Source organism: Berghia stephanieae, chromosome 7 (genome assembly GCF_034508935.2).
Source record: "Berghia stephanieae isolate SIO BIC M18660-M18661 chromosome 7, UCSD_Bste_1.3, whole genome shotgun sequence".
NCBI lineage: Eukaryota > Metazoa > Mollusca > Gastropoda > Nudibranchia > Aeolidiidae > Berghia > Berghia stephanieae.
In genome coordinates this window covers 10,419,214-10,441,713 of record NC_088366.1, presented here as the reverse complement: position 1 = coordinate 10,441,713, position 22,500 = coordinate 10,419,214, and the positions used below count along the sequence as shown (strand labels likewise).

General features: G+C 35.8%; 2 protein-coding genes across 8 annotated transcripts in view; one reads left to right on the top strand and one right to left on the bottom strand.

Moving 5' to 3' along the window:
* LOC144976670 (ATP-dependent DNA helicase Q4-like) overlaps positions 1-22,500 on the top strand; it is a gene marked incomplete in the record, with an annotated part of 482,011 nt that overhangs the window by 258,500 nt on the left and 201,011 nt on the right.
* The window catches only part of LOC144976671 (uncharacterized), a 50,025-nt gene continuing 41,606 nt past the window's right edge, over positions 14,082-22,500 (bottom strand). For all 7 annotated transcript variants that reach the window (XM_078921006.1, XM_078921005.1, XM_078921002.1 and 4 more), the window contains exon 3: positions 14,082-17,372. In XM_078921006.1, the coding sequence (XP_078777132.1) occupies positions 16,233-17,372 (1,140 nt within the window). In that variant the 3' untranslated portion in view covers positions 14,082-16,232. The remainder of the gene's footprint in view (positions 17,373-22,500) is intronic.

Sequence of the window (22,500 nt, the reverse complement as noted above, 5' to 3'; positions counted from 1 at the left end):
AGTAAACGGTTTCTGTCGAACTACGACAATTTAGACCGAGTGGTTCAACCACGACTACCACCACCTGCCCAACATGAATGTAAATAGAGTAGATTATACTACGAATATTGAATATGACACTTATTATTTATGTACTATCTAGATATTTCATTCTCTATATTATCAATTAATTGACATTGAATACTAATTATATAATTCATAAATTATATCTATGCATAGCGGGTGGTTGGATGGGAGCATCACCCTTGAATCATATACCTATGATGTTCGCATGGGTGTACGATCCGATAGTGATGTCGTTTCTTCTTCTCTTTACTAGCCTATCCTGCTTCTTTGGTTTTTGATTGTATTTTTGACAGGGGATATTTTTTTTCTGGAAATCTTCTGCCTGTTTGTTCTTGGTTATTTATAATTTAGCTTATGATATCTTTAGGTTATGATTTTGATTTACATTTGTACTATTTTTGTTAGATTGCTTGTTTTTTTTGTTTCAGCGGTCTCTCATATAACCTCAATTGTGTTGGAAGAGACCTAAAGCAACAAACAAAAAAAAAAAAATAAAAAAATCTATGCATAAAAGTTGCACAGAGAATTTTAAGGTTTTTAGAAACTATTAGCTCACATATTTTTTGCCGAGACAATTGTTTCTATACCCTCCATGTCGTCAGTCAGCATATACTAGCTGTATACGATACAACAACAATAGACAGTTCACTTTCTGTTTTGTTTAGCACTGTTTCATACATATTTTTCCCCAGTTTTCCACAACACTAGCGTAAAATAATATTTTAACATTTGAGAGTATTCCTCTTAGTGAGATCTGTCAGGGTGAGGAGACTTTTTGGTAAAAAAAAACTTGAGCTTTTATATAGCGCAATATCCATTAAACGTGCTCAAAACGCTTTACAAGGGGTCCCTAGCCAACAGCAACACGTAACATTTAGAACGGGACATGACGCCTGTTAGGCGATATTACAAATTTTTGTTTGGACAAAGACAACGCTGTTAACGGCCAGGTACTCGTTTTACACCTGAGTACGGTGAGAGAATATGATTAAAGAGCCTTCTCCAAGGACTCAACTATGCGCCGAACGCGAGGCTCGAACCCACGACCTTCGATCCGAAAGCGAGTGTCATACCACTAGACCACATAGCCGCACTTCATGGTAAATTCAAACTACAAAGTACACTAATCGTGTGCTTTTGGAATCTACACATCTGTTCGCTATTTGAATCATGTCTCCCGTGTCTTACTTTTTCCTCAGGTCATTTTAATTGTACATCTAGTCTAGAATGCTTTTTACTATCCAATTTTCTTCCTTTTTATTGGTGCTGATATGACCTAAATATGTTGCAAGCGCCGTAAAAGCCTTAAAAAAAACTTTCTTACTTTTTCTGGCGCTTAACCCTTTCCTTACCAACTACAGGAAAATCGTCACATTCGTTACGATACAACCAACATTTTTTCTTATTCAAATTTCTCTTGTACATCATGAAATTTAAAGAAAATGAACAGTGTGTTGTAGAGCATGTTTTGCTAAAGAAATTATTTATCGCAAGAACTTTACTGCTATTGTGTTTGAGTGATAAAAAATCTATTTTTATGTTAGTTGGGTGTGAAGTTTTGCGGAAAATTCTGAAAATGGCTGGTAAGGAGAGAGTTAAATGACCCATGTTCGATGTATACTTATATGCAGGTCTGACATCCCAATCCACTTATGGGCCACGTTTAATACTGTTATAATGGACAATATTTTGCGTCATTAAAAAAAAAGATTTATATATTTCAACAATGAGCCCCTAATGAATTGGGTTATCAGTTTGGTACAAATAAGTGTACGCCGCCTATGTCGTACGCTGCAACGTTAAACATGTGTATCATTAAAATTTACTTCACATATTTTGGGGTTGCTAAACATTAAGCATAACAACGAGCACTATTATTTCATGGTTTATGTTTTCATTATATATATATATATATATATATATATATATATATATATATATATATATATATATATATATATATATATATATATATATATATATATATATATAATAAAAATAAAGTCACTCACATATTTTTTTGCCGAGACAATTGTTTCTATGCCCTCCATGTCGTCAGTAGTATATACATATATATATATATATATATATATATATATATATATATATATATATATATATGGATCATATTATTGGCCATTATAATGATTATGTTCACACCAGTTGGGCATTGATTGTTGCACACAGCGGGCGTCTGTAAAATTCTATTCTTTCCCCCCTTTTCTATGTAAGCAAACATTGATCAAGAGGATTTGAATACAAACCCAATCTATGAACCGCTTTTAGTCTCCTGTATAACAATTAAAAACAACCCACAAACAATCAAATCATACCACTGATTCACTCTCTCTCTCTCTCTCTCTCTCTCTCTCTCTCTCTCTCTCTCTCTCTCTCTCTCTCTCTCTCTCTCTCTCTCTCTCTCTCTCTCTCTCTATCTATCTCTCTCTCTCTCTCATTCTTTCTCTTCTCCCCTGTTTATTATTATTATTATTATTATTATTATTATTATTATTATTATTATTATTATTATTATTATTATTATTATTATTATTATTATTATTATTATTATTATTATTATTATTATTTTTATTGTTATTATTATTATTATTATTATTATTATTATTATTATTATTATTATTATTATTATTATTATTATTATTATTATTATTATTATTATATTATTATTATTATTATTATTATTATTATTATCCTTAATATTATTATCATTATTATTATTTTATTATTATCATCATCATCATCTCATCATCATCATCATCACCATCATCATCATCATCATCTCATCACCATCATCATCACCATCATCACCATCATCATCATCATCATCATCATCATCATCATCATCATCATCACCATCATCATCATCATCATCATCATCATCATCATCATCATCATCTTTTCAAAAAAATCTCAAATCAAGTGAGTCTTTTATTTCTCGAATACGGCAGTGGTTTATCTCGATTATTCTCTGGACATTTCCCGTGTATTCGACGTTAATTCTCTTCAACAGTCGTAACGTCACTTCCTTCCTAATGACGCATGGTAACTTAGTAACACTGGCTCTAAACTATCGGAACAATGGCGGAGCCCGTATGAAATATTTCTTCGGCGAGCATAAAAGTGTATCCAGAGGGGAAAAAACATAAATTTGATCATGTTTTGATTTTTACACATTCTGATCAAAAGGCATATATGAAAATTTCTAGCCAGCATGAAGAATAAACAGTAATGATTTTCTTTGTTTAGAACCAAGATGGCCGCCGTTGCCGGGCGGCGTGAAATCAGACTACTGAATCCAATTCTAAATAAGCAAGACGTTTTATACCTTTTGAAAAAGTTTTGTAAAAAGCCAAATCACCTCTTTAAAAACTAGTCTATAGATAGTACGCGCTTGTCTAAGAAGCTCATAACATTGCCACCAGGAAGTATAACGGACCAACACATAAAGCTATGTGTAACCTTGACCGTTTATAGTCTGGTTAATACAATTTAGTGAGAATTACTCATAAACGCGGTTGGCAAAAAGCAATAACAAAGGCCTGAGTGACGTCATCTCCGTTCTATGTATAGCCTATGTTTTGACTTGCTGTATCGAATCGAAGAACTTTTCAATTTGTTGGTCCAAAGGCTAAACATGAACAACCTTGATAATGTGTGTAAAAAAAATTTGAGCTTTATATAGCGCAATATCCACTGAATGTGCTCAAAGCGCTTTACAAGAGGTACCTGGTCAACAGCATCATTTAACATGTAGGACGGGACATGACGCCTGTTAGGCGATATTACAATTTTTCGGACAAAGACAACGCTGTTAACGGCCAGGTACTCATTTTACACATGAGTACGGTGAGAGAATGTGGGTAAAGTGCCTTTTCCAAGGACTCAACTATGCGCCGAGCCCTAGGCTCGAACCCAGGACCTTCCGATCTGAAAGCGAGTGTCATACCACTAGACCACATAGCCGCACGTGTAGCGGAAGTCGGGGACGGGGTGGGGGGGGGGGGGTATGATGCATTCAAAGAAACTATATGTTTTAGAAATATGAATTCAGATAAGCAATAACCGTCAACAATTGATAATCAATATAGTATTATTTCATATATTTAAACAAGCATGTGGGACTAATACTAATACTAATACCCCACTATTTCAAATGCATTTCATTGATCGCCTATCACCACTGCTTTGGGGAAGGCAATCTCGCTAATTAAAAAAAATATGTGAGCTTTCATTTTTGTTACTATCAGAAACTCGTTAATAAAAAAAAAAAAAACGAAAAAAAACCCCCAAAACAAAACAAAACAAAAACAAAAATTTGGCGCGCGTGATAAATGGCAGTCATGGTTTGTCTTTTTGGTCAAGCTGTTGCAGTTTGAATTTATTTATTTCGTGTTCCGTTCCCCTTTAATAGTGACATATTTGTTTTACCGTGTCAGTGATTTCAAATCGATCAGTCGAGGTTATTCAATAATATCACACATCATATTTTTTTTACCTAGATCTATATAATGTTTTAACTATCATGACAATCTAATACGTAGAACATAATATTTCATATTTCGTGTTTACTTGAAGAAGGTCAATGGCCGAAGCGTCGTCTGTTTTGTGTTGTTCATATGAGCCACATTTACTTCCTTTATCTTTATCTCCATAGGGTATATTAATATTACTTACGTATACTAACCCCCCCCCCCCCACCCCCTCCCAAAGAACTAAAAAAACACCCCACATAAAAAAAAAAAAAACACAAAAACCCACTAAACAAAAACAACAACCCCCACCCCCCAAAAAACAAAACAAAACAAAAGAAACAAAAAACAAAAAAAAAAAAACAAAAACAAAAAGCAAAAAACAAAAAAAACAAAAACAAAACCAAAAAAAGACAAAACAAAAACAAACTCCAAAAAAACAAAAAAACAAAAAAAAAAAAAACAACAAAAAACAAAAAAACAAACAAACAAACCAGATATTGAACGTTTTGGTCAGAAAATCCATTTTTCTGCAATTATCGATGGATTGAAACGATCCCCTCACTCACCCACTCACTTACTCCCATGACCGGGTGGATGGTGGTCGGGGAGACTTGCGGGATGCATTTAGCCTTCACAACACGGTGCCATCCATTATCTCGCCATGTATCTTTCTGTCTAGCTCATACAGCGTCAATCATATCAATTCCTTGATGTTATCCAACCATAACCCCTCTTCTCTTCTTCTCTTTCTTCTTTCTTCTTTCTCTTCTTCTTCTTCTTCTCTTCTTCTCTTCTTCTTCTTCTTCTTCTCTTCTTCTTCTTCTCTTCTCTCTTCTTCTTCTATTTCTCTGTCTCTCATTCGTCTTCAATCTTCTTCTCTTATTTTCCCCCATTCTTTCCTTTGTCTTCTTCTTCTTCTTCTTCTTCTTCTTCTTCTTCTTCTTCTTCTTCTTCTTCTTCTTCTTCTCTTCTTCTCTTCTTCTTCTTCTTCTTCTTCTTCTTCTTCTTCTTCTTCTTCTTCTTCTTCTTCTTCTTCTTCTTCTTCTTCTTCTTCTTTCTTCTTCTTCTTCTTCTTCTCTTCTTCTTCTTCTTCTTCTTCTTCTTCTTCTTCTTCTTCTTCTTTCTTCTTCTTCTCTTCTTCTTCTTCTTCTTCTTCTTCTTTTCTTCTTCTTCTTCTTCTTCTTCTTCTTCTTCTTCTTCTTCTTCTTCTTCTTCTTCTTCTTCTTCTTCTTCTTCTTCTTCTTCTTCTTCTTCTTCTTCTTATTCTTCTTCTTCTTTGACCTTCCACTGTGCCTTGAATGACTGACTATCTTGCACAAGCCGTGATGTCTGTTTTCCCGTCTTATCCGAAATAAGTCCCGGCAACCCTTGTACACAGAATCCCTGACTACGGACAGAACTGCACATATGAGATGGAAGTCGGTTTGGACGAATTCAATCCCTCGTGAGGGCGGGGATGTAGGCTCCTCTAAGCTTGGTGAGAAGTTGCCAGGCTTTGACACCAGTAAGAGGAGACACTGGGTGGCTGCGAATCGGCTTCGGTCGAGGAGCTGCCTAACGGCAAGTGCGCTTCATCGGTGAGGTCTTTCTACCTGTCCAACATGTACCCACTGTGGGCAAGAACCTGAGACGGCAGAGCATCTTGTCGAACGGTGTGTTGTGACGATGCTACCCGGCGGGTTTGCGACGGTGAACGAATGCGGACCGGACTTTGCTGATTGGGTCGATCGTCATAACATAGTAGTGTGAAAACCATAAGAGGCTGCCCGTCTTATCCAACCACATAAATTTCCTTTGTCTTCCTCTTCTTTGACCTTCTTCCACCGTGCCTTGTATGACTGTCTCTGCACAAGCTCTCATGTCTGACCGGATGTCCAAATCATGCACGTTTTTCTCCGTCTTTTAACCATTGCAAGCAATGGGTTCCTGTCTTCCCGCTAGCTTCCCCACATCTTCAAGAACCACACAGTGAGTCATCCTAATGAATCCATATCGGAAGTGAACGTTTTTTGTCAAACTACTGTAATTGGATTCGACAGTCTGATGTCACGTCCGTCCAGCAACCAGCAGCTTGGTTCTAAACAAAGAAAATCCGTACTTTTTATTCTACATGCTGACTTTTCCACATGTCATGTGATCAGAATGTATCAAAGTCAAACCATGATCAGATTTATGTTCTTCTCCTCCTTTGGATACACTTTTATGTTCGTCGGAGAAGTGTTTCATAAGGGCGTCCGCCATTGTTCCGTTAGTTTAGAACCAGTTACTAAGTTAGTATGCGTCATTGAGATGGAAGTGACGTCACGACTATTGAAGCCTATTTAGACCGAGTGGTTAAAAACCACGACTCTAACCACCTACAAAAGACAGTTCTTTTTTTGGTTTTGTTTAGCACTCTTTCATACATAGTTTATTTGTGTGTGTGTGTGTGTGTGTGTGTGTGTGTGTGTGTGTGTGTGTTTCTCCAACTTTTTACCATCCACTTTATACCCTACTGGCGTAAAATAATATTTTTCACGTTTCGTTTGGACAATTTTCGCCCATCAATAGATTAAAATGATCCCCAACTTGTCATAAACTTTATATACGACTATGTGTTCTATTGGTATGATACTCGCTTTCGGATCGGAAGGTTATGGGTTCGAGCCTCGCTCGACGCATAGTTGAGTCCTTGGAAAAGGCTCTTTACTCACATTCTCTCACTGTCCTCAGGTGTAAAATGAGTACCTGTCCGTACACAGCGTTGTCTCTGTCCGAAAAAATTGTAATATCGCCTAACAGACGTCATGTCCCATCCTACGTGTTAAGTGTTGCTGTTGACCAGGAACTCATTGTAAAGCGCTTTGAGATTTGGGATTTTTATGAACGCCGGAACCTATATTAGACGACCTTGAACCCCCCCCCCCCCCCTATGAGAATTAAGTTTTGAAGATTTTATTATTACTATTATTATCATTTGATAGGATACCTCATTGCAGAGGTTAAGTTCAAAACAAACAAAACAAACGAACAAAATAAAACATGATAACTTAAATAGGGGAAAAAACAGCTATTTTATGAATAAATAAGAACTTAACTTCACAATAAGTAGTAAAGACGAGAAGATACGTGAGCTTATTTCGCCAGCATTCACCAAAAAAAAAGTATCCAGGGAGAATAAGAAAAGGCTTCGTTTTGCAATAGGGTTTTCCACAAGACTGATTACAGGGTCACTAGGCCTAGTGCGTACTCTGGAAAAACCAGTATTTTAAAATTTGGCCAGAAAATTCGTCCTTCAAATATCGATCGATTTAAATAACCCTCATCTCGGAAAAAAACTCTCAAACCTGGGACTTCGCGAAGTTCCGGGTTTGAGAGTGTTTTTTTTTTTCTTCTTTTTAACCAAGATGAGGATCATTTAAATGGATCGATATTTAAATTTCAAGGGCGAGTTTTCTGGCCAAATTTTAAAAATATGGGTTTATTCAGAGTACGGTAGAGTAATAGTCCTCTAACCACACGTCTGCTTCGATTTCGCAATGGTTAGTTAAGCCATTACCGGCGGCACTGATTTGGGTTCAATAGTCTGATGTCACGTCCGCCCAGCAACCGGCAGCTTGGTTCTAAACAAGGAAAATCGGTTCTCTTTATTCTTCTTCTGGCTATAACATTTTTCACGTGTCATGTGATCAGAATGTATGAAAGTCAAAACGTGATCAGATTTATAATGATTTTATCCTCTGGATACACTTTTATGCCCGTCGGAGAAGTATTTCATAAGGGCGGTGAGGTGATGGAGTTAATGGCAGAATGGCGTCTGCCATTGTTCCGATGGTTGGAACCAGTTACTATGCGTCATTACAAGGGAAGTGACGTCACGACTGTTGAACCCTATTGCTTAATAATTGTGTGGCTGGCTGAGAAAACCCGGAAAGATGCTCAAATTTAATAAATTGAGTTATGTATACAGTGGTGTAAACCACATCTTTCTGATCATTTACCACTTTTAATTTTCTTTCTTTGTCTATTAAAACCAAGTAATGATTTTTTTTTCTTTTCTGAATAAAATGTGTTGCTATGGGAAACACTTTATCTTCGATTTTGGCTCATATTTCAAATCGAATCTTGCCGCGTCTTCCCGGGTTTTCTCAGCCAGCCTCACAATTAATTTCTTCCTTCGTGTATTTCTATAGGGAATGAGATTAGCGGAAGAGTAGCGTCCCTTGATTGGACGTCTGTGACGTCACCGGCGAGTCTCAAGCCGCTTTCACCGGAAGCGAGGACGAGAGACGCATGCGCACAACCAACATGACGTTCTCTTTCTAATAACTTTTTCGCCGGTGACGTCACAGATTATGGGTGACGTCCAATCAAGGAGACGCTACTCTTCCGCTAATCTCATTCCCTATAAAATACAAAGAATAATTAATTGTATTATGTATAAAACGATAATAGTTAAATGCAGATAACGTCACTCAGGCCATTTGTTAATTCTTGTTTTTCGCCATCCGGGTTTGTGATTTTTCATTAAACTTTATTAAAACCAGATTTTATTAAATTCATGGTTACACATATCTTGATTGTAGCCTTTAATATTCCATAGAAATGTTTGTGTAACAGTCCTGGAAGCGCTTTTACTATAATATTTGAAGTTAGACATTGGATCTCAGTAGTAGTTTTGATAGTTTTTTTCGTCTTTTTTTTTTTCTTTTTTTTCTTTTTTTTTTTTTTGCCATCCGCGTTTATGAGTAATTCTCACTAAACTGTATTAACCAGGCTATAAACGTTCAAGGTTACAAATAGTTTTGTGTGTTGATCCGTTTTACTTAGATGCGGATTGGCTATTGTGGTTGAGGTTCCTCCCGTAGTCCAAGCGACATACTAAAACTTATAATCTCAATAATTGGATATCAAGATATAATAAGATTCTATTGATGCTATGCGTTTAGTTAAATACAAATAAATAAAAACTCAATATCTGTCAGCCGGATATAACGTACCAGTAATTAAAACTATGTGTAGCCTTAAAGGTTTGTAGATAGAGTAAAGTTGGCGTCACTCAGGTCTTTGTTATTGTTTTTTGCCATCCACGTTTATTAGTAATTCTCACTTAACTTATTATCCAGACTATAAAAGTCCATGGTTACAGTTTTGTGTGTTGGTCCAATATACTTCCGGATGGCACTGTTGTGAGCTTCTTAGCCAAGCGCATACTATCTTTCGTCCGCTTCGTACAGTTTAGTGAGAACTACTCATAAAACTAGTTGACTAAAAACAAAAAACAAAGAGCTGAGTGACGTCATTTGCATACTATCTATAAGACAGTTCGAAGACGACGTCACTCAGGTCTTTGTTATTGTTTTTTGCCATCCGCGTTTTTGAGTAATGCTCACTGAAATGTATTAACCCGATTATAAACGTTCATGGATACACACAGTTTTGTGTGTTCGTCCGTTATACTTCCGGATGGCAATGTTATGAGCTTCTCAGCCAAGCGCAAACTATCTATACTGAAGGAGACACTGGAATTTCTTTCTTCTCCCTCAACAAACACATTAAACAAAAATAATACCAACTCTTTGACCTTTGAAATAACCTTTAGTTTCACAATAACGGTATTTGCTGAATCATAACATTAACATTAGGGACGAATCCAAAACTTAAACAAAGAAAGAAAATAAAAAAAACAAACACGACAAAAAGCACCAAAAAAAATAATAATATATATATATATATATTGAAAAAAGCCAACACAAAAAAACAACAAAACAAATAAACCAAAAACAAATACAAAAACAAACAAAACAACAACAACAAAAAAAAAACAAACATTAGGGACGAATCAAAAACTAAAACAAAGAAAGAAGATAAAATACAAAAACAAACACGACAAAAAGTAAACAAAAAAAAATAATTAAATAAATAAAAAAGCCAACAAAAAAAAAACCCAACAAAACAAATATCTAAACCAAAAACAAAAAACAAACCAAACAACAACAAAAAACCCCAACAAAAAAGAAAAACAAAAACAAAAAACAAAACAAAAACAGGACATGGTAGATAATGTCTAATAAAATTCATATCTCTAAATTAAGATAGTGTAAACAAGAATACATGATATTACGAAGAGGAAACACAAACACATTAAAAGGCATAATATATATATATATATATATAATATATATATATATATATATATATATATATATATATATATATATATATATATATATATATATATATATATATATATATATATATAATTGTTCTGTTTGTAATTTACAACACAACACGTAAAGAAAATGTAGATAGAGGATCATGATAATAAAATCACGTTTAATCTCATTTTAATGAATCTTAACACGAGCGACTGCCGTTAATACAACATATAAAGAGGGTCTATTTATATCACGTCATTTTATTTATAATTTTTTTTTTTAATGTGGAGATACTTATTTTATTTTTTTTTTGATTTGTTTTGTTTAAATATAATAAACGAAATATTATAGTGTTTATCAAACATAATATTATGCGTTCCATAAACAAGGCAAAACGTACAAGATTATAACGAAAAGCATTATAATACACAATCAGTAGTAGTAATTTGTATTGTGAGATCAACTCCCGATTTAAACCATTTTGTTTGATTTACCCTTTAAATAAATAAATAAATAAATGAATGAATGAATGAATGAATGAATGAATGAATGAATGAATGAATGAATGAATGAATGAATGAATGAATGAATGAATACATAAATAAATAAAAATACTAAAATATGCTTTAAAATCCAGTCATTAAACTATCGGCTATAGTTAGATGACATGAATTGTCTATAACGTTGGCACAACACTCATAGCGTGTAAATTGCCACAGCTATTTGTAACATGATTATTGTTTCCTGCCCCAACACATTCTTTCATACCTTTAGCACGATATGATTTTAGGGCTGATGATAAACAACCGATTGGTTGATCGTCGTCAATAGAATCGAATTAGCAGAAAGGCCACATGAAACTACATTCCCATTGTTAACTTTGCCATTGATTAAATATCACCCAAGCAAAGAAACACTCTCTCTCTCTCTCTCTCTCTCTCTCTCTCTCTCTCTCTCTCTCTCTATCTATCTTTCTATCTCTCTCTCTCTATCTATCTCTCTCTCTCTCTCTCTCTCTCTCTCTCTCACACACACACACACACACAAACTGGCATTCAAACAAAATCATTCAGCCTGCTGCCATTCACAATTTAGCAAATTATAATCGCCTGGATTTAATTTTCTTTCTATCTTCTTCTTCTTCTTCTTCTTCTTCTTCTTCTTCTTCTTCTTCTTCTTCTTCTTCTTCTTCTTCTTCTTCTTCTTCTTCTTCTTCTTCTTCTTCTTCTTCTTCTTCTTCTTCTTCTTCTTCTTCTTCTTTTCCTTTTTAGAGATGCTTACCTAACCAAAAGATCCTATCTACAAATAAGCCAAAATGTGTATGTAATTCTTTTCACCAAATCTATATAGCTATACACGATCACGCTCATTGACGCTACAGTTTTCCCGTAAAGTCGATGTTTGTACTCACACACCTGACGATGAGCCCTAAACAATTGATAGCAAATTTAAGTAATGGTAAGTAATGCCGCTTGACAAGAAATACCACCCTTGCCTATAGCAAGTTCTATGAGTACTTAATGCTCACTAAACTGTATTAACCCGACTATAGATAGAACGAAGATGACGTCATTCAAGCCTTTGTTATTGTATTTTGCCATCCGCGTTTGTGAGTGATTCTCACTAAACTGTTTTAACTTGACTATAAAAGTTTAAGGTTACACATAGTTGTGTGTGTTGGTTCGTTAAACTTCCGGATGGCAATGTTGTGAGTTTCTTAGCCAAGCGCATACTATCTATAAACGTTCTTGGATACACACAGTTTTGTGTGTTGGTCCGTTATACTTCCGACGGCAATGTAATGAGCTTCTTAACCAAGCAAATACTATCTTTACTTCAAATTTATGCTTACGTCCGCCTTAACGTAAATAGTGTTATTTTTCTTAGCAGTTTAATTGCCGCACTCCAGAGGGACGCGAGATCCCGGATTTGAGACCCCCACCCCCTCCCCACCCTTCCAAAGACGACGGCTATTTAAATTGATTGATATTTGAATGCCGAGTTTTTCTGGCCATCTTTATTAATTCTCCGCGTCTTTCTGAAGATAAAGATCTAAACAAGTGTGTATGAAAAGTGCCAGACAAAGCAAGAACCAAAATCACAAGGGGGAACAACAAACATGCCAACAAATCAGTCAGCCTCGACAGGAGATCGAATCTCAGGCCGTATTGTTTTTTTAATTGAGCTTTATACAGCGCAATATCCACTAAATGTGCTCAAAGCGCTTTACAAGGGGTCCCTGACCAACAGCAACATTTAACTTGTAGGACTGGACATGACGCCTGTTAGGCGATATTACAATTTTTCGGATAAAGACAACGCTGTTAACGGCCAGGTACTCATTTTACACCTGAGTACGGTGAGAGAATGTGAGTAAAGAGACTTTTCCAAGGACTCAACTATGCGCCGAGCGCGAGGCTCGAACCCAGGACCTTCCGATCCGAAAGCGAGTGTCATACCACAAGACCACATAGACACCTTCTGATTACCGGTTAGATGTGCTACTTACTGAACTACGATAGCCAACTCGTTAAATGTGCTCCTTCCCTTTTCAAGCACCGTTTACCGCTGTTTACCGTTGTTTACGATTGTTTACAGTTGTTTACCGCTGCAACAGTCACTATAACCCAGTTTCGAGAGAAAACCCACGAGTTCCCACTTGGATTCGAACTCAACACCTTTCTTCCCAAAATCGACTTTCCTACCTATACGCCACCGACCCGTCCCAGCTTACACTTACTCTTAATTGAAATAACAGGTAACTATAAATATGCAAGGTCGTTCATGCAATGAAACTCGAATTACACCTGTTTTTGAAATAGATTGCAACTCAATTAACTTCTCCGTTATTTTCATATAATAATATTATTCGTTTTCATTATTTGATTGGATATATATATATATATATTTATATATATATATATATATATATATATATATATATATATATATATATATATATATATATATATATATATATATATATATATATATATATATATATATATATATATATATATATAATGTAAATTTTCACTCACATTTTTTGCCGAGACGACTCGTTTCTGTGTTTTTCCTTTAATTCACACTTCTTCAGTCGGAGTTTGGAGTTTTCTACGGACATGACAGAATGGATTATGCCGACTGAAGAAGTGTGAATTAAAGGAAAAACACAGAAACGAGTCGTCTCGGCAAAAAATGTGAGTGAAAATTTACATTATATATTAGCTCTAACCACCATTATCGAGCACTTTCGTACCTACAAGTACCCACCAACACTCATAAATATATATATATATATATATATATATATATATATATATATATATATATATATATATATATATATATATATATATATATGAATATGAATATATCCTTAGAATTTTTTAGAATTTTATACACACATGTAAATAAATGAATAAATAAATAAAATTAATCCTTATCGATGAGTGCAGCAGGGGGTTTGTCGTCATGACTTGACGTATGTCAACACATACGAATTCTTTACAATTTCCAAATTAATAGTAATAATATATCTTTATTGTCCCCAAAAAGTGACAATTTGTCATTTTGTTACACATATATATAACAATACAATATTGACATAGACACACTCACACAAGATGCACACTAGTAACATTGTAGTAAAAAAAAACAAAAAAAAAACAAAAAAAAAAAAAAAAAAAAAACAAAAACAAAAAAAAAACAAAAAAAAAAAAAAAATCCGGCATCAACAACAACAACATCATCATCATCATCATCATCATCATCATCATCATCATCATCATCATCATCATCATCATCATCATCATCATCATCATCAGATGCCACAACAGTTAACTCATTGGTAAAACCTCACAGAGGCCTGGTCTATATTACTATAATATATTATATCACATTAGGTTAATTTCCAGTATGAAGTTATACTGTCAGTGTGACCAATGCATTTAAACTTAAACTTGAGGTTTTATATAGCGCAATATCCACTAAACGTGCTCAAAGCGCTTTACAAGGGTCCCTGGCCAACAGCAACACGTAACATTTAGAACGGGACATGACGCCTGTTAGGCGATATTACAAATTTTTGTTTGGACAAAGACAACGCTGTTAAGGGCCAGGTACTCGTTTTACACCTGAGTACGGTGAAAGAATGTGAGTAAAAAGCCTTCTCCAAGGACTCAACTATGCACCGAACGCGAGGTTCGAACCCACGACCTTCCGATCCGAAAGTGAGTGTCATACCACTAGACCACATAGCGGCACATTCAAAAGCATTATCTTTTTAACCCTCTCCTTAACAGCCACTTTCAGGATTTTCCCCACTTCACACCTATCTATCACAAAAATATTTTTTATCACTCAAACACAATAGACGTATAGCAGTAGATACGTTCTTCCGATACATAATTTCTTCAGCAAAACATACTCTACAACACACTGTTCATTTTCTTTAAATTTTATGATGTACAAAAGAAATTTGAATAAGAAAAATGTTGGTTGTATCGTGACGATTATCCTATAGTTGGTACGGAGAGGCTTAACTCACTCAATCCTAGAGATTTTTGCTACTTTACAAAATTGGAAAAAAATGTATTTAAAATGAGCATGTACATAGATAGTTTTATTCAACTATCATTAACATGTAAAAACTTTAAACAATAGCTTTGATAATACGCCTATAATTTTGTCTCAGAAAAATGTAATAAATAGGCATGGGGTAACAGTCGGTGTTAGGGTTGAATGAGTTAATTAACCCATTCCTCACCAGCCATGTTCAGAGATTTCCCCAAAACGTCACACCCACCAAACACAAAAATACATTTTTCTTACTCAAACAGAAAAGCAAATACATTCTATACATAATTATTGTTCAGCAAAATGAGGTCTAACTACAACACAATGTCAAGTTTTTATAGTTATAACATAACAAAAATGATTGAAATTGTGTGATGTTGAAAATAAATCAGAATGATAAAATTGGTGGTTGTATCGTAACGGATATGACGATTTTACGATGGTTGGTAAGGAGAGGGTTAACACGGTGAGTTATCTTGCATGCTTTCTTCATTCTCACTGCTGCTGTTACTATACTGATTCTGATAGTGATACGATCACAGTTGTTATAAGGATATATTATTCCAAACACTTTAGAATAATGTTCACTCAACTTGCAATCAAAGATAATCGAGAGTTTTCGGTGATGTTCAAAATGTACATATTGTCATTTTCGGGGCGGAAGCGGTCAGGAATATTAAAGACCGACGTTGACAATACGATGATGTAATCGAACTCGAAATCTTGTTCCAGAATTCTCTGGAATTCACTTGTTGTAGATTTTGGCACTGTTTCAAAAAAGCAACAAAAAAAAAAATAAATAAATAAAACACAAAAGAAAAAAACAAAAGAAAAAACCCAACAAAAAAAAAACAACAAAAAAACAAAACAAAAAACAACCCAACAAACTCTAACCTCCGAGAGATCAGCAGCCTTTTGAAATTCATTCTAGAATGTCAAATAACTATCACAGTCATCATCATCATCCAGTTAAAGAAAGCCAACAACAACAAGCAAGACCCCGTAGGGTTTGCCTGAATGTCTTGTTGACTGCGCAGTATAGAACGAAGTTAAGAGAGAAGTTCAAAACCTGCATGAAATTAGTTACGTACGTCACAATATACCGCTGGTCCGACTTGGTATAGCTGAGAGAAAATTTGAGCAGCTCGCTGGGAGAGACGAGGATAAGAAATAGAAGCACAACAGCCACTAAAGTAGCTGTGACGCTATTTAGAGCCGAGTCGGACGGTCGTTTCCTGATCGACGTGCCACTCCCATTGGTTATCATCATACGCTTCGCTGTAAATTTTCTCTGCGGGGTTGTGGGGCTAGATCCTTGATATGCAGAATCTCCGGAACTTTGATTCTGTGGAGAGTGGCAGGTGGTTAGCCTACCCCCGATGGTGAACCGTGAGTACCGGTCTTGGGTACTGCCTGCTCGACTTTTGGCTTTCCGTTGCTTTCCAATGTTATTGTTCCCACCACCGCCATTACCTTCCCGATTATTCACTTCAACAACGCTCTTATCCACAGCCGTCTCGAACTCGTGTTTGTTGTTTTGTGATTTTAATAAAGCGTTTGATAGACCATGATTTTCGTTTACTTTATTTTTTAAACTGTTACTACTAGGGTTGGGTCTCGACGATGCTCTGTTGGCTTGGAATGTGTAATGCGTAGGCGCAAGACCTCCTCTTAATTTCTTTGCTTTTCGTATCTGAATGATGAGGCACATATTGAAATAAATGAGTGCGATGCAGGGAATGAAATCGAAGAAAACCGCCCAAAGAATCCGACGAAGTTTTTGAGACTGCTGACTTTTCCGGCGAAGTTCCAAGAGCTTCCTGCCGTCGTCACAAATTACCTCCTCAATGGAACGTTCGAGAAATATTGGAATGGTAGCCAGCAGGCAAACGACGAAAACGATGGCGATGACGGTGCGAGTACGGCGTAGGGATATAACCTTCCTAGCGCGTAGAGGGTGGCAAACCGCGATGTAGCGTTCTGCGGCCATGACCACGATGAGCCACGTGGAGAAGATGATGAAGATGGTGATGGTGCCGTTGGACAAGAGCTCGTAGTAGATCGTGGCGTCACCTGGTTCGAAGTAGACATGATGGGTAACCTGTGGATTGGATGAAAGAAATCGTTACTCGGTAACTCCTCGAAAAAAAACCCAACAAAATCTGGTGTTTGTTTAGCTAAAGGTAATAAAACAATTGAAGAGTGGTTTTCCAAAAATCCCTAACTCCGTTTTTCCCATTTTGAGATATCGAGGATTATTTCCCCTAAAATGTCTCATTCAGTCTATTATTCTATCATATTTAAACTTCAAATTCACACAAATCTATGAAAATTCTTGTACCAAATGATGCTTGAAATAAAGTTTACATTTCAATTGATTTCATGGATGGGAAATCTCAAAAAGTAGGAAAAAAAAATCAACTTAGCGAGTTTTTGAAAACCGGCCTCCAATTGTAGTTAATTAGTGTAAAACAAAATAGCTTTCTGTATTTGTAGAGTACCTTTACATGATTTTTATTTTTCCCATCAGGAAAATGAATCTCGGAGACGGACTGCTACAAAATAAAAACTTAAGTGGTGCCCTCTAGATTACAACTTAACTCCAGGGTCAAGTGGGTGTAAATTTCCAATAAATCAATAGAACAACACGAGGCTCTTGTTCCTTATTTAATAGCTATATTGATATGTCATTAGCTGCTGCGGCCTTCGTTTGAAAAAATACCCCAGCAAAACTAGATGGGTGCTGTGCGACGTGCACTCATTTGGAGGTCTGATAACCCAATTCCTAATGGGCTCATTGTTGTAATGGAAATCTCAAAAAAAAAAAATTGATGCAAAATGTAGTCCATTACAATAATGTTTAACTAGGCCCATAAGTTCGGATGTCAGAATAATAATAATAATAATAATAATAATAATAATAATAATAATAATAATAATAATGATGATGATGACGATGATGATAACAACAACAATGATACTAACTACACTATACTAACACTACTTACTACTATACTACTACTACTATACTACTACTACACTACTACTATACTACATACTACTACTACTACTACTTACATACTACTACTAACTACTATACAACTACTACTACTACTACTACTATACTACTACTACTACTACTAACTACTACTACTATACTATACTACTACTACTACTACTACTACTACTACTACTACTACTACTACTACTACTACTACTACTACTACTACTACTACTACTACTACTACTACTACTACTACTACTACTACTACTACTACTACTACTACTACTACTACTACTACAAACTACTACTACTACTACTACAACTACTACTACTACTAACATACTACTACTACTACTACTACTACTACTACTACTACTACTACTACTACTACTACTACTACTACTACTACTACTACTACTACTACTACTACTACACTACTACTACTACTACTACTACTACTACTACTACTACTACTACTACTACTACTACTACTACTACTACTACTACTACTACTACTACTACTACTAACTACTATACTACTACTACTACTAACTACTACTACTACTACTACTACTATACTACTACTACTACTACTTACTACATACTACTACTACTACTACTACTACTACTACTATACTACTACTACTACTACACACTACTACTACTACTACTACTACCTACACTACTACTACTACTACTACTACTACTACTACTACTACTTACTACTACTACTACTACTACTACTCTACTACTATTACTCTATTACTACTATTACTACTACTACTACTATTACTACTATTACTACTACTACTACTATTACTACTACTACTACTACTACTACTACTACTACTACTACTACTACTACTGCTACTACTGCTACTACTGCTATTACTGCTATTACTACTATTACTACTACTACTACTATTACTACTACTACTACTACTACTACTACTACTACTACTACTACTACTACTACTACTACTACTACTACTACTACTACTACTACTACTACTACTACTACTACTACTCGCTCGGCGCATAGTTGAGTCCTTGGAAAAGGCTCTTTACTCATATTCTCTCACCGTATTCGGGTGTAAAACGAGTACCTGACTGTTAACAGCGTTATCTCTTCCCGAAAACATCGCCTAACAGGCGTCATGTCACTTCTTACACGTAAATATTGATGTTGGCCAGGGACCCCTTGTAAATCGCTTTGAGGCACGTTATGTGGACATTGCCCAATATAAAAGCTCACGTTCTGTTTGTTTGTTTGATTGTTTGATTGTTTGGCATGTCCTTGCCAGTGGACTCATGGGATATCGACTTTGTGTTAACGGAGAATAAAGACTGAAAAAAACTGTCAAAATATTTCCCCGGGGGGTGCCGCAAAGCAAGGTGTCTTAATTCTGATTTGATCCCGTCTCAAGGTCTAACCAATCGGCGGTACAAATATAATCTCAGACGTCATTAGTTGAACAAAACAAAATGTTACAGTGAATGACAAAGGGGTGACGTTAGATGAACAGGTGGGAGGTTGACCAACTCTTCCTATGGCCAAACCAGGAAGAGATAGAAATCTCGTTTGATATAAATATAAACAGGTCGTCATATTTCTCCGTGTTAATCTTCTTTGACCTATGGATGGTGAAAAGTTTTGAACTTAAGTATTGCCAAGTTTAGTTAGAAGGTCAATTTTTATCAAAAATGAGTTCTTGTCATAAATGATTAAATCAACCCTTTTCGTTCATCTTCCGGAAATATCAAAGCTTAATTTCACTACTATACATTTTTAACAGCTAGTAAAGTTGAAAAAAGTATGATATTTTAGAAAAGTTGCTTGACCGGATACATTTCCCATACATCTGACCATTACATAACTTCATGAAAAATCCCCCGGGGAGCATATTCTTTCAGAAAATGAAAAAAAAAATAATAAGACAAATAAAAAATAAAAAGCAGCCGACTGATTATGTCATGCACTGACACATATGTGACCCTTCGCCTCAAAACGGTATTAAGTCGGGTTGGTTAAGATGTTGAAAACTGAATTTATAGCCAGAAATATCAGACTTGTGTTGAGTTTATATGATTTATTGAGGAGAATGGACACCATATTTTAGGGTGCGAATGCCAACAATTTATAATTTTGACAAGTTTGACATTAAATTCGGCTTTTAAGCATCTGGTTCGTTCCGACATAATACCGTTTTGAGACGATGGGTCACATATTAGGATTTCAGTCAGTCTGACTCTCTTCTCCTCCAAGTACGGCTATGTGGTCTAGTGGAATGACACTCGCTTTCGGATCGGAAGGTCCTGGGTTCGAGCCTCGCGCTCGGCGCATAGTTGAGTCCTTGTAAAAGGCTCTTTACTCACATTCTCTCACCATACTCAGGTGTAAAATGAGTACCTGGCCGTTAACAGCGTTGTCTTTGTCCGAAAAATTGTTATATCGCCTAACAGGCGTCATGTCCCGTCCTACATGTTAAATGTTTCTGTTGGCCAGGGTCCCCTAGTAAAGCGCTTTGAGCACATTAAGTGGATATTGCGCTATATAAAAGCTCATTTAATTTTTTTTTTAAGTATTAAAAAAAGGTCAGCGTGACTCAGCAGCGGTGCAGTCTTTGCTTCGTACCTGAAAGGTACCGAGTTCGATCGATCGTCCGCCGCTGCGCTGTGTGGCCTTATTGAGAGCAAGTCACCGCGCCCTAGCTCAATTTTTGGCGCTGCACTGCGGCCTGGGTTATTCTAGTTCTTTCCTTGGAACAGACTCTAGAGGATAATTGCCCCTATCGAATGAATAAAGAGAATTTTATTTATTTATTTATTTATTTATTTATTTATTTATTTATTTATTTATTATTTATTTATTATTTATTTTTTATTTATTTATTATTTATTTATTTATTTATTTATTTATTTTAAATAAGAGAGAGATACTGCAGAGCTGCCTACTCGAAATTTCCAACAACAACAAAAAAAAAATAATTAAAAAATAGAAGATCGTAGTTTCCAATGGAAAAGAGGAAAAATTCACTTTAAATAGCGTTAGAAATAAACAATTTGCTCTCAACACGATCCAAAAATGCTCCAATATCCTGGATATAATGTTCTAAGAAGCTAGACTTTCCTTTTCTACAAGATTTATTGAGTCAAAGAGACCTATACAGCTCTGTAGCTGGAGCGCAAAAAACAAAAAAAAAACAAAACAAAAAAAAAACAACAAATTATACGAATTTTTCGTAATACTTGGCAGGTCGTGTGGACAATGTGACGTCTAAATATGTGACCCTTCGCCCCAAAACGGTATTAAGTCGGGTTTGTTAAGATGTTGAAAATTGAATTTATAGCCAGAAATATCAGACTTGTGTTGAGTTTATATGATTTATTGAGGAAAATGGATACCATATTTTAGGGTGCTAATGGCAACAATTTATATGTTTGACCAGTTTAACATTAAATTCGACTTTTAAGCACCTGGTTCGTTCCGACATAATACCATTTTGAGTCACATATGTTAATGTTGGAGTCTGCTGGCAGGAAGTCAATCAGACACCTTGTTCTGTGAATAGAATTGTGACACTAATCTTGGTGGCTAAGACAGTATACAGTTTTATTGTTAGGTTGATAGAGAGTGGGGGGGGGGGGAGAGATAGATAGATAGAGAGAGAGAGAGAGAGAGAGAGAGAGGGATAGAGAGAGGAGGGAAGAGGAGAGAGAGAGGGAGAGAGAGAGAGAGAGAGAGAGAGAGAGAAAGGGAGGGAGAGAGAGAGAGAGAGGGAGGGATAGAGAGTAATAGATGGATGGATAGAGAGGGAGAGAGTGAGAGAGAGAGAGGGGGGATAGAGAGTGAGAGAGAGAGGGGGGGATAGAGAGTGAGAGATGGATAGATAGAGAGAGTGAGAGAGAGGGGGGATAGAGAGTGAGAGATGGATAGATAGAGAGGGAGAGAGAGAGTGAGAGAGAGATGGATAGAGACGTGAGAGAGATGGATAGATAGAAGGAGAGGGATAGAGGGAGAGAGAGAGGGGGAGAGATGGATATATATATAGAGAGAGAGAAGGAGAGAGAGAGAGACGGACAGACAGAGAGAAAGAGAGAGATAGAGAGAGTGAGAGAGATAGAGAGAGAGAGAGAGAGAGAAGTATGTGTATCGAGTTAAGGAGAGAGAGAGACGGACAGACAGAGAGAAAGAGAGAGAAAGATAGAGATAGAGAGAGAGAGA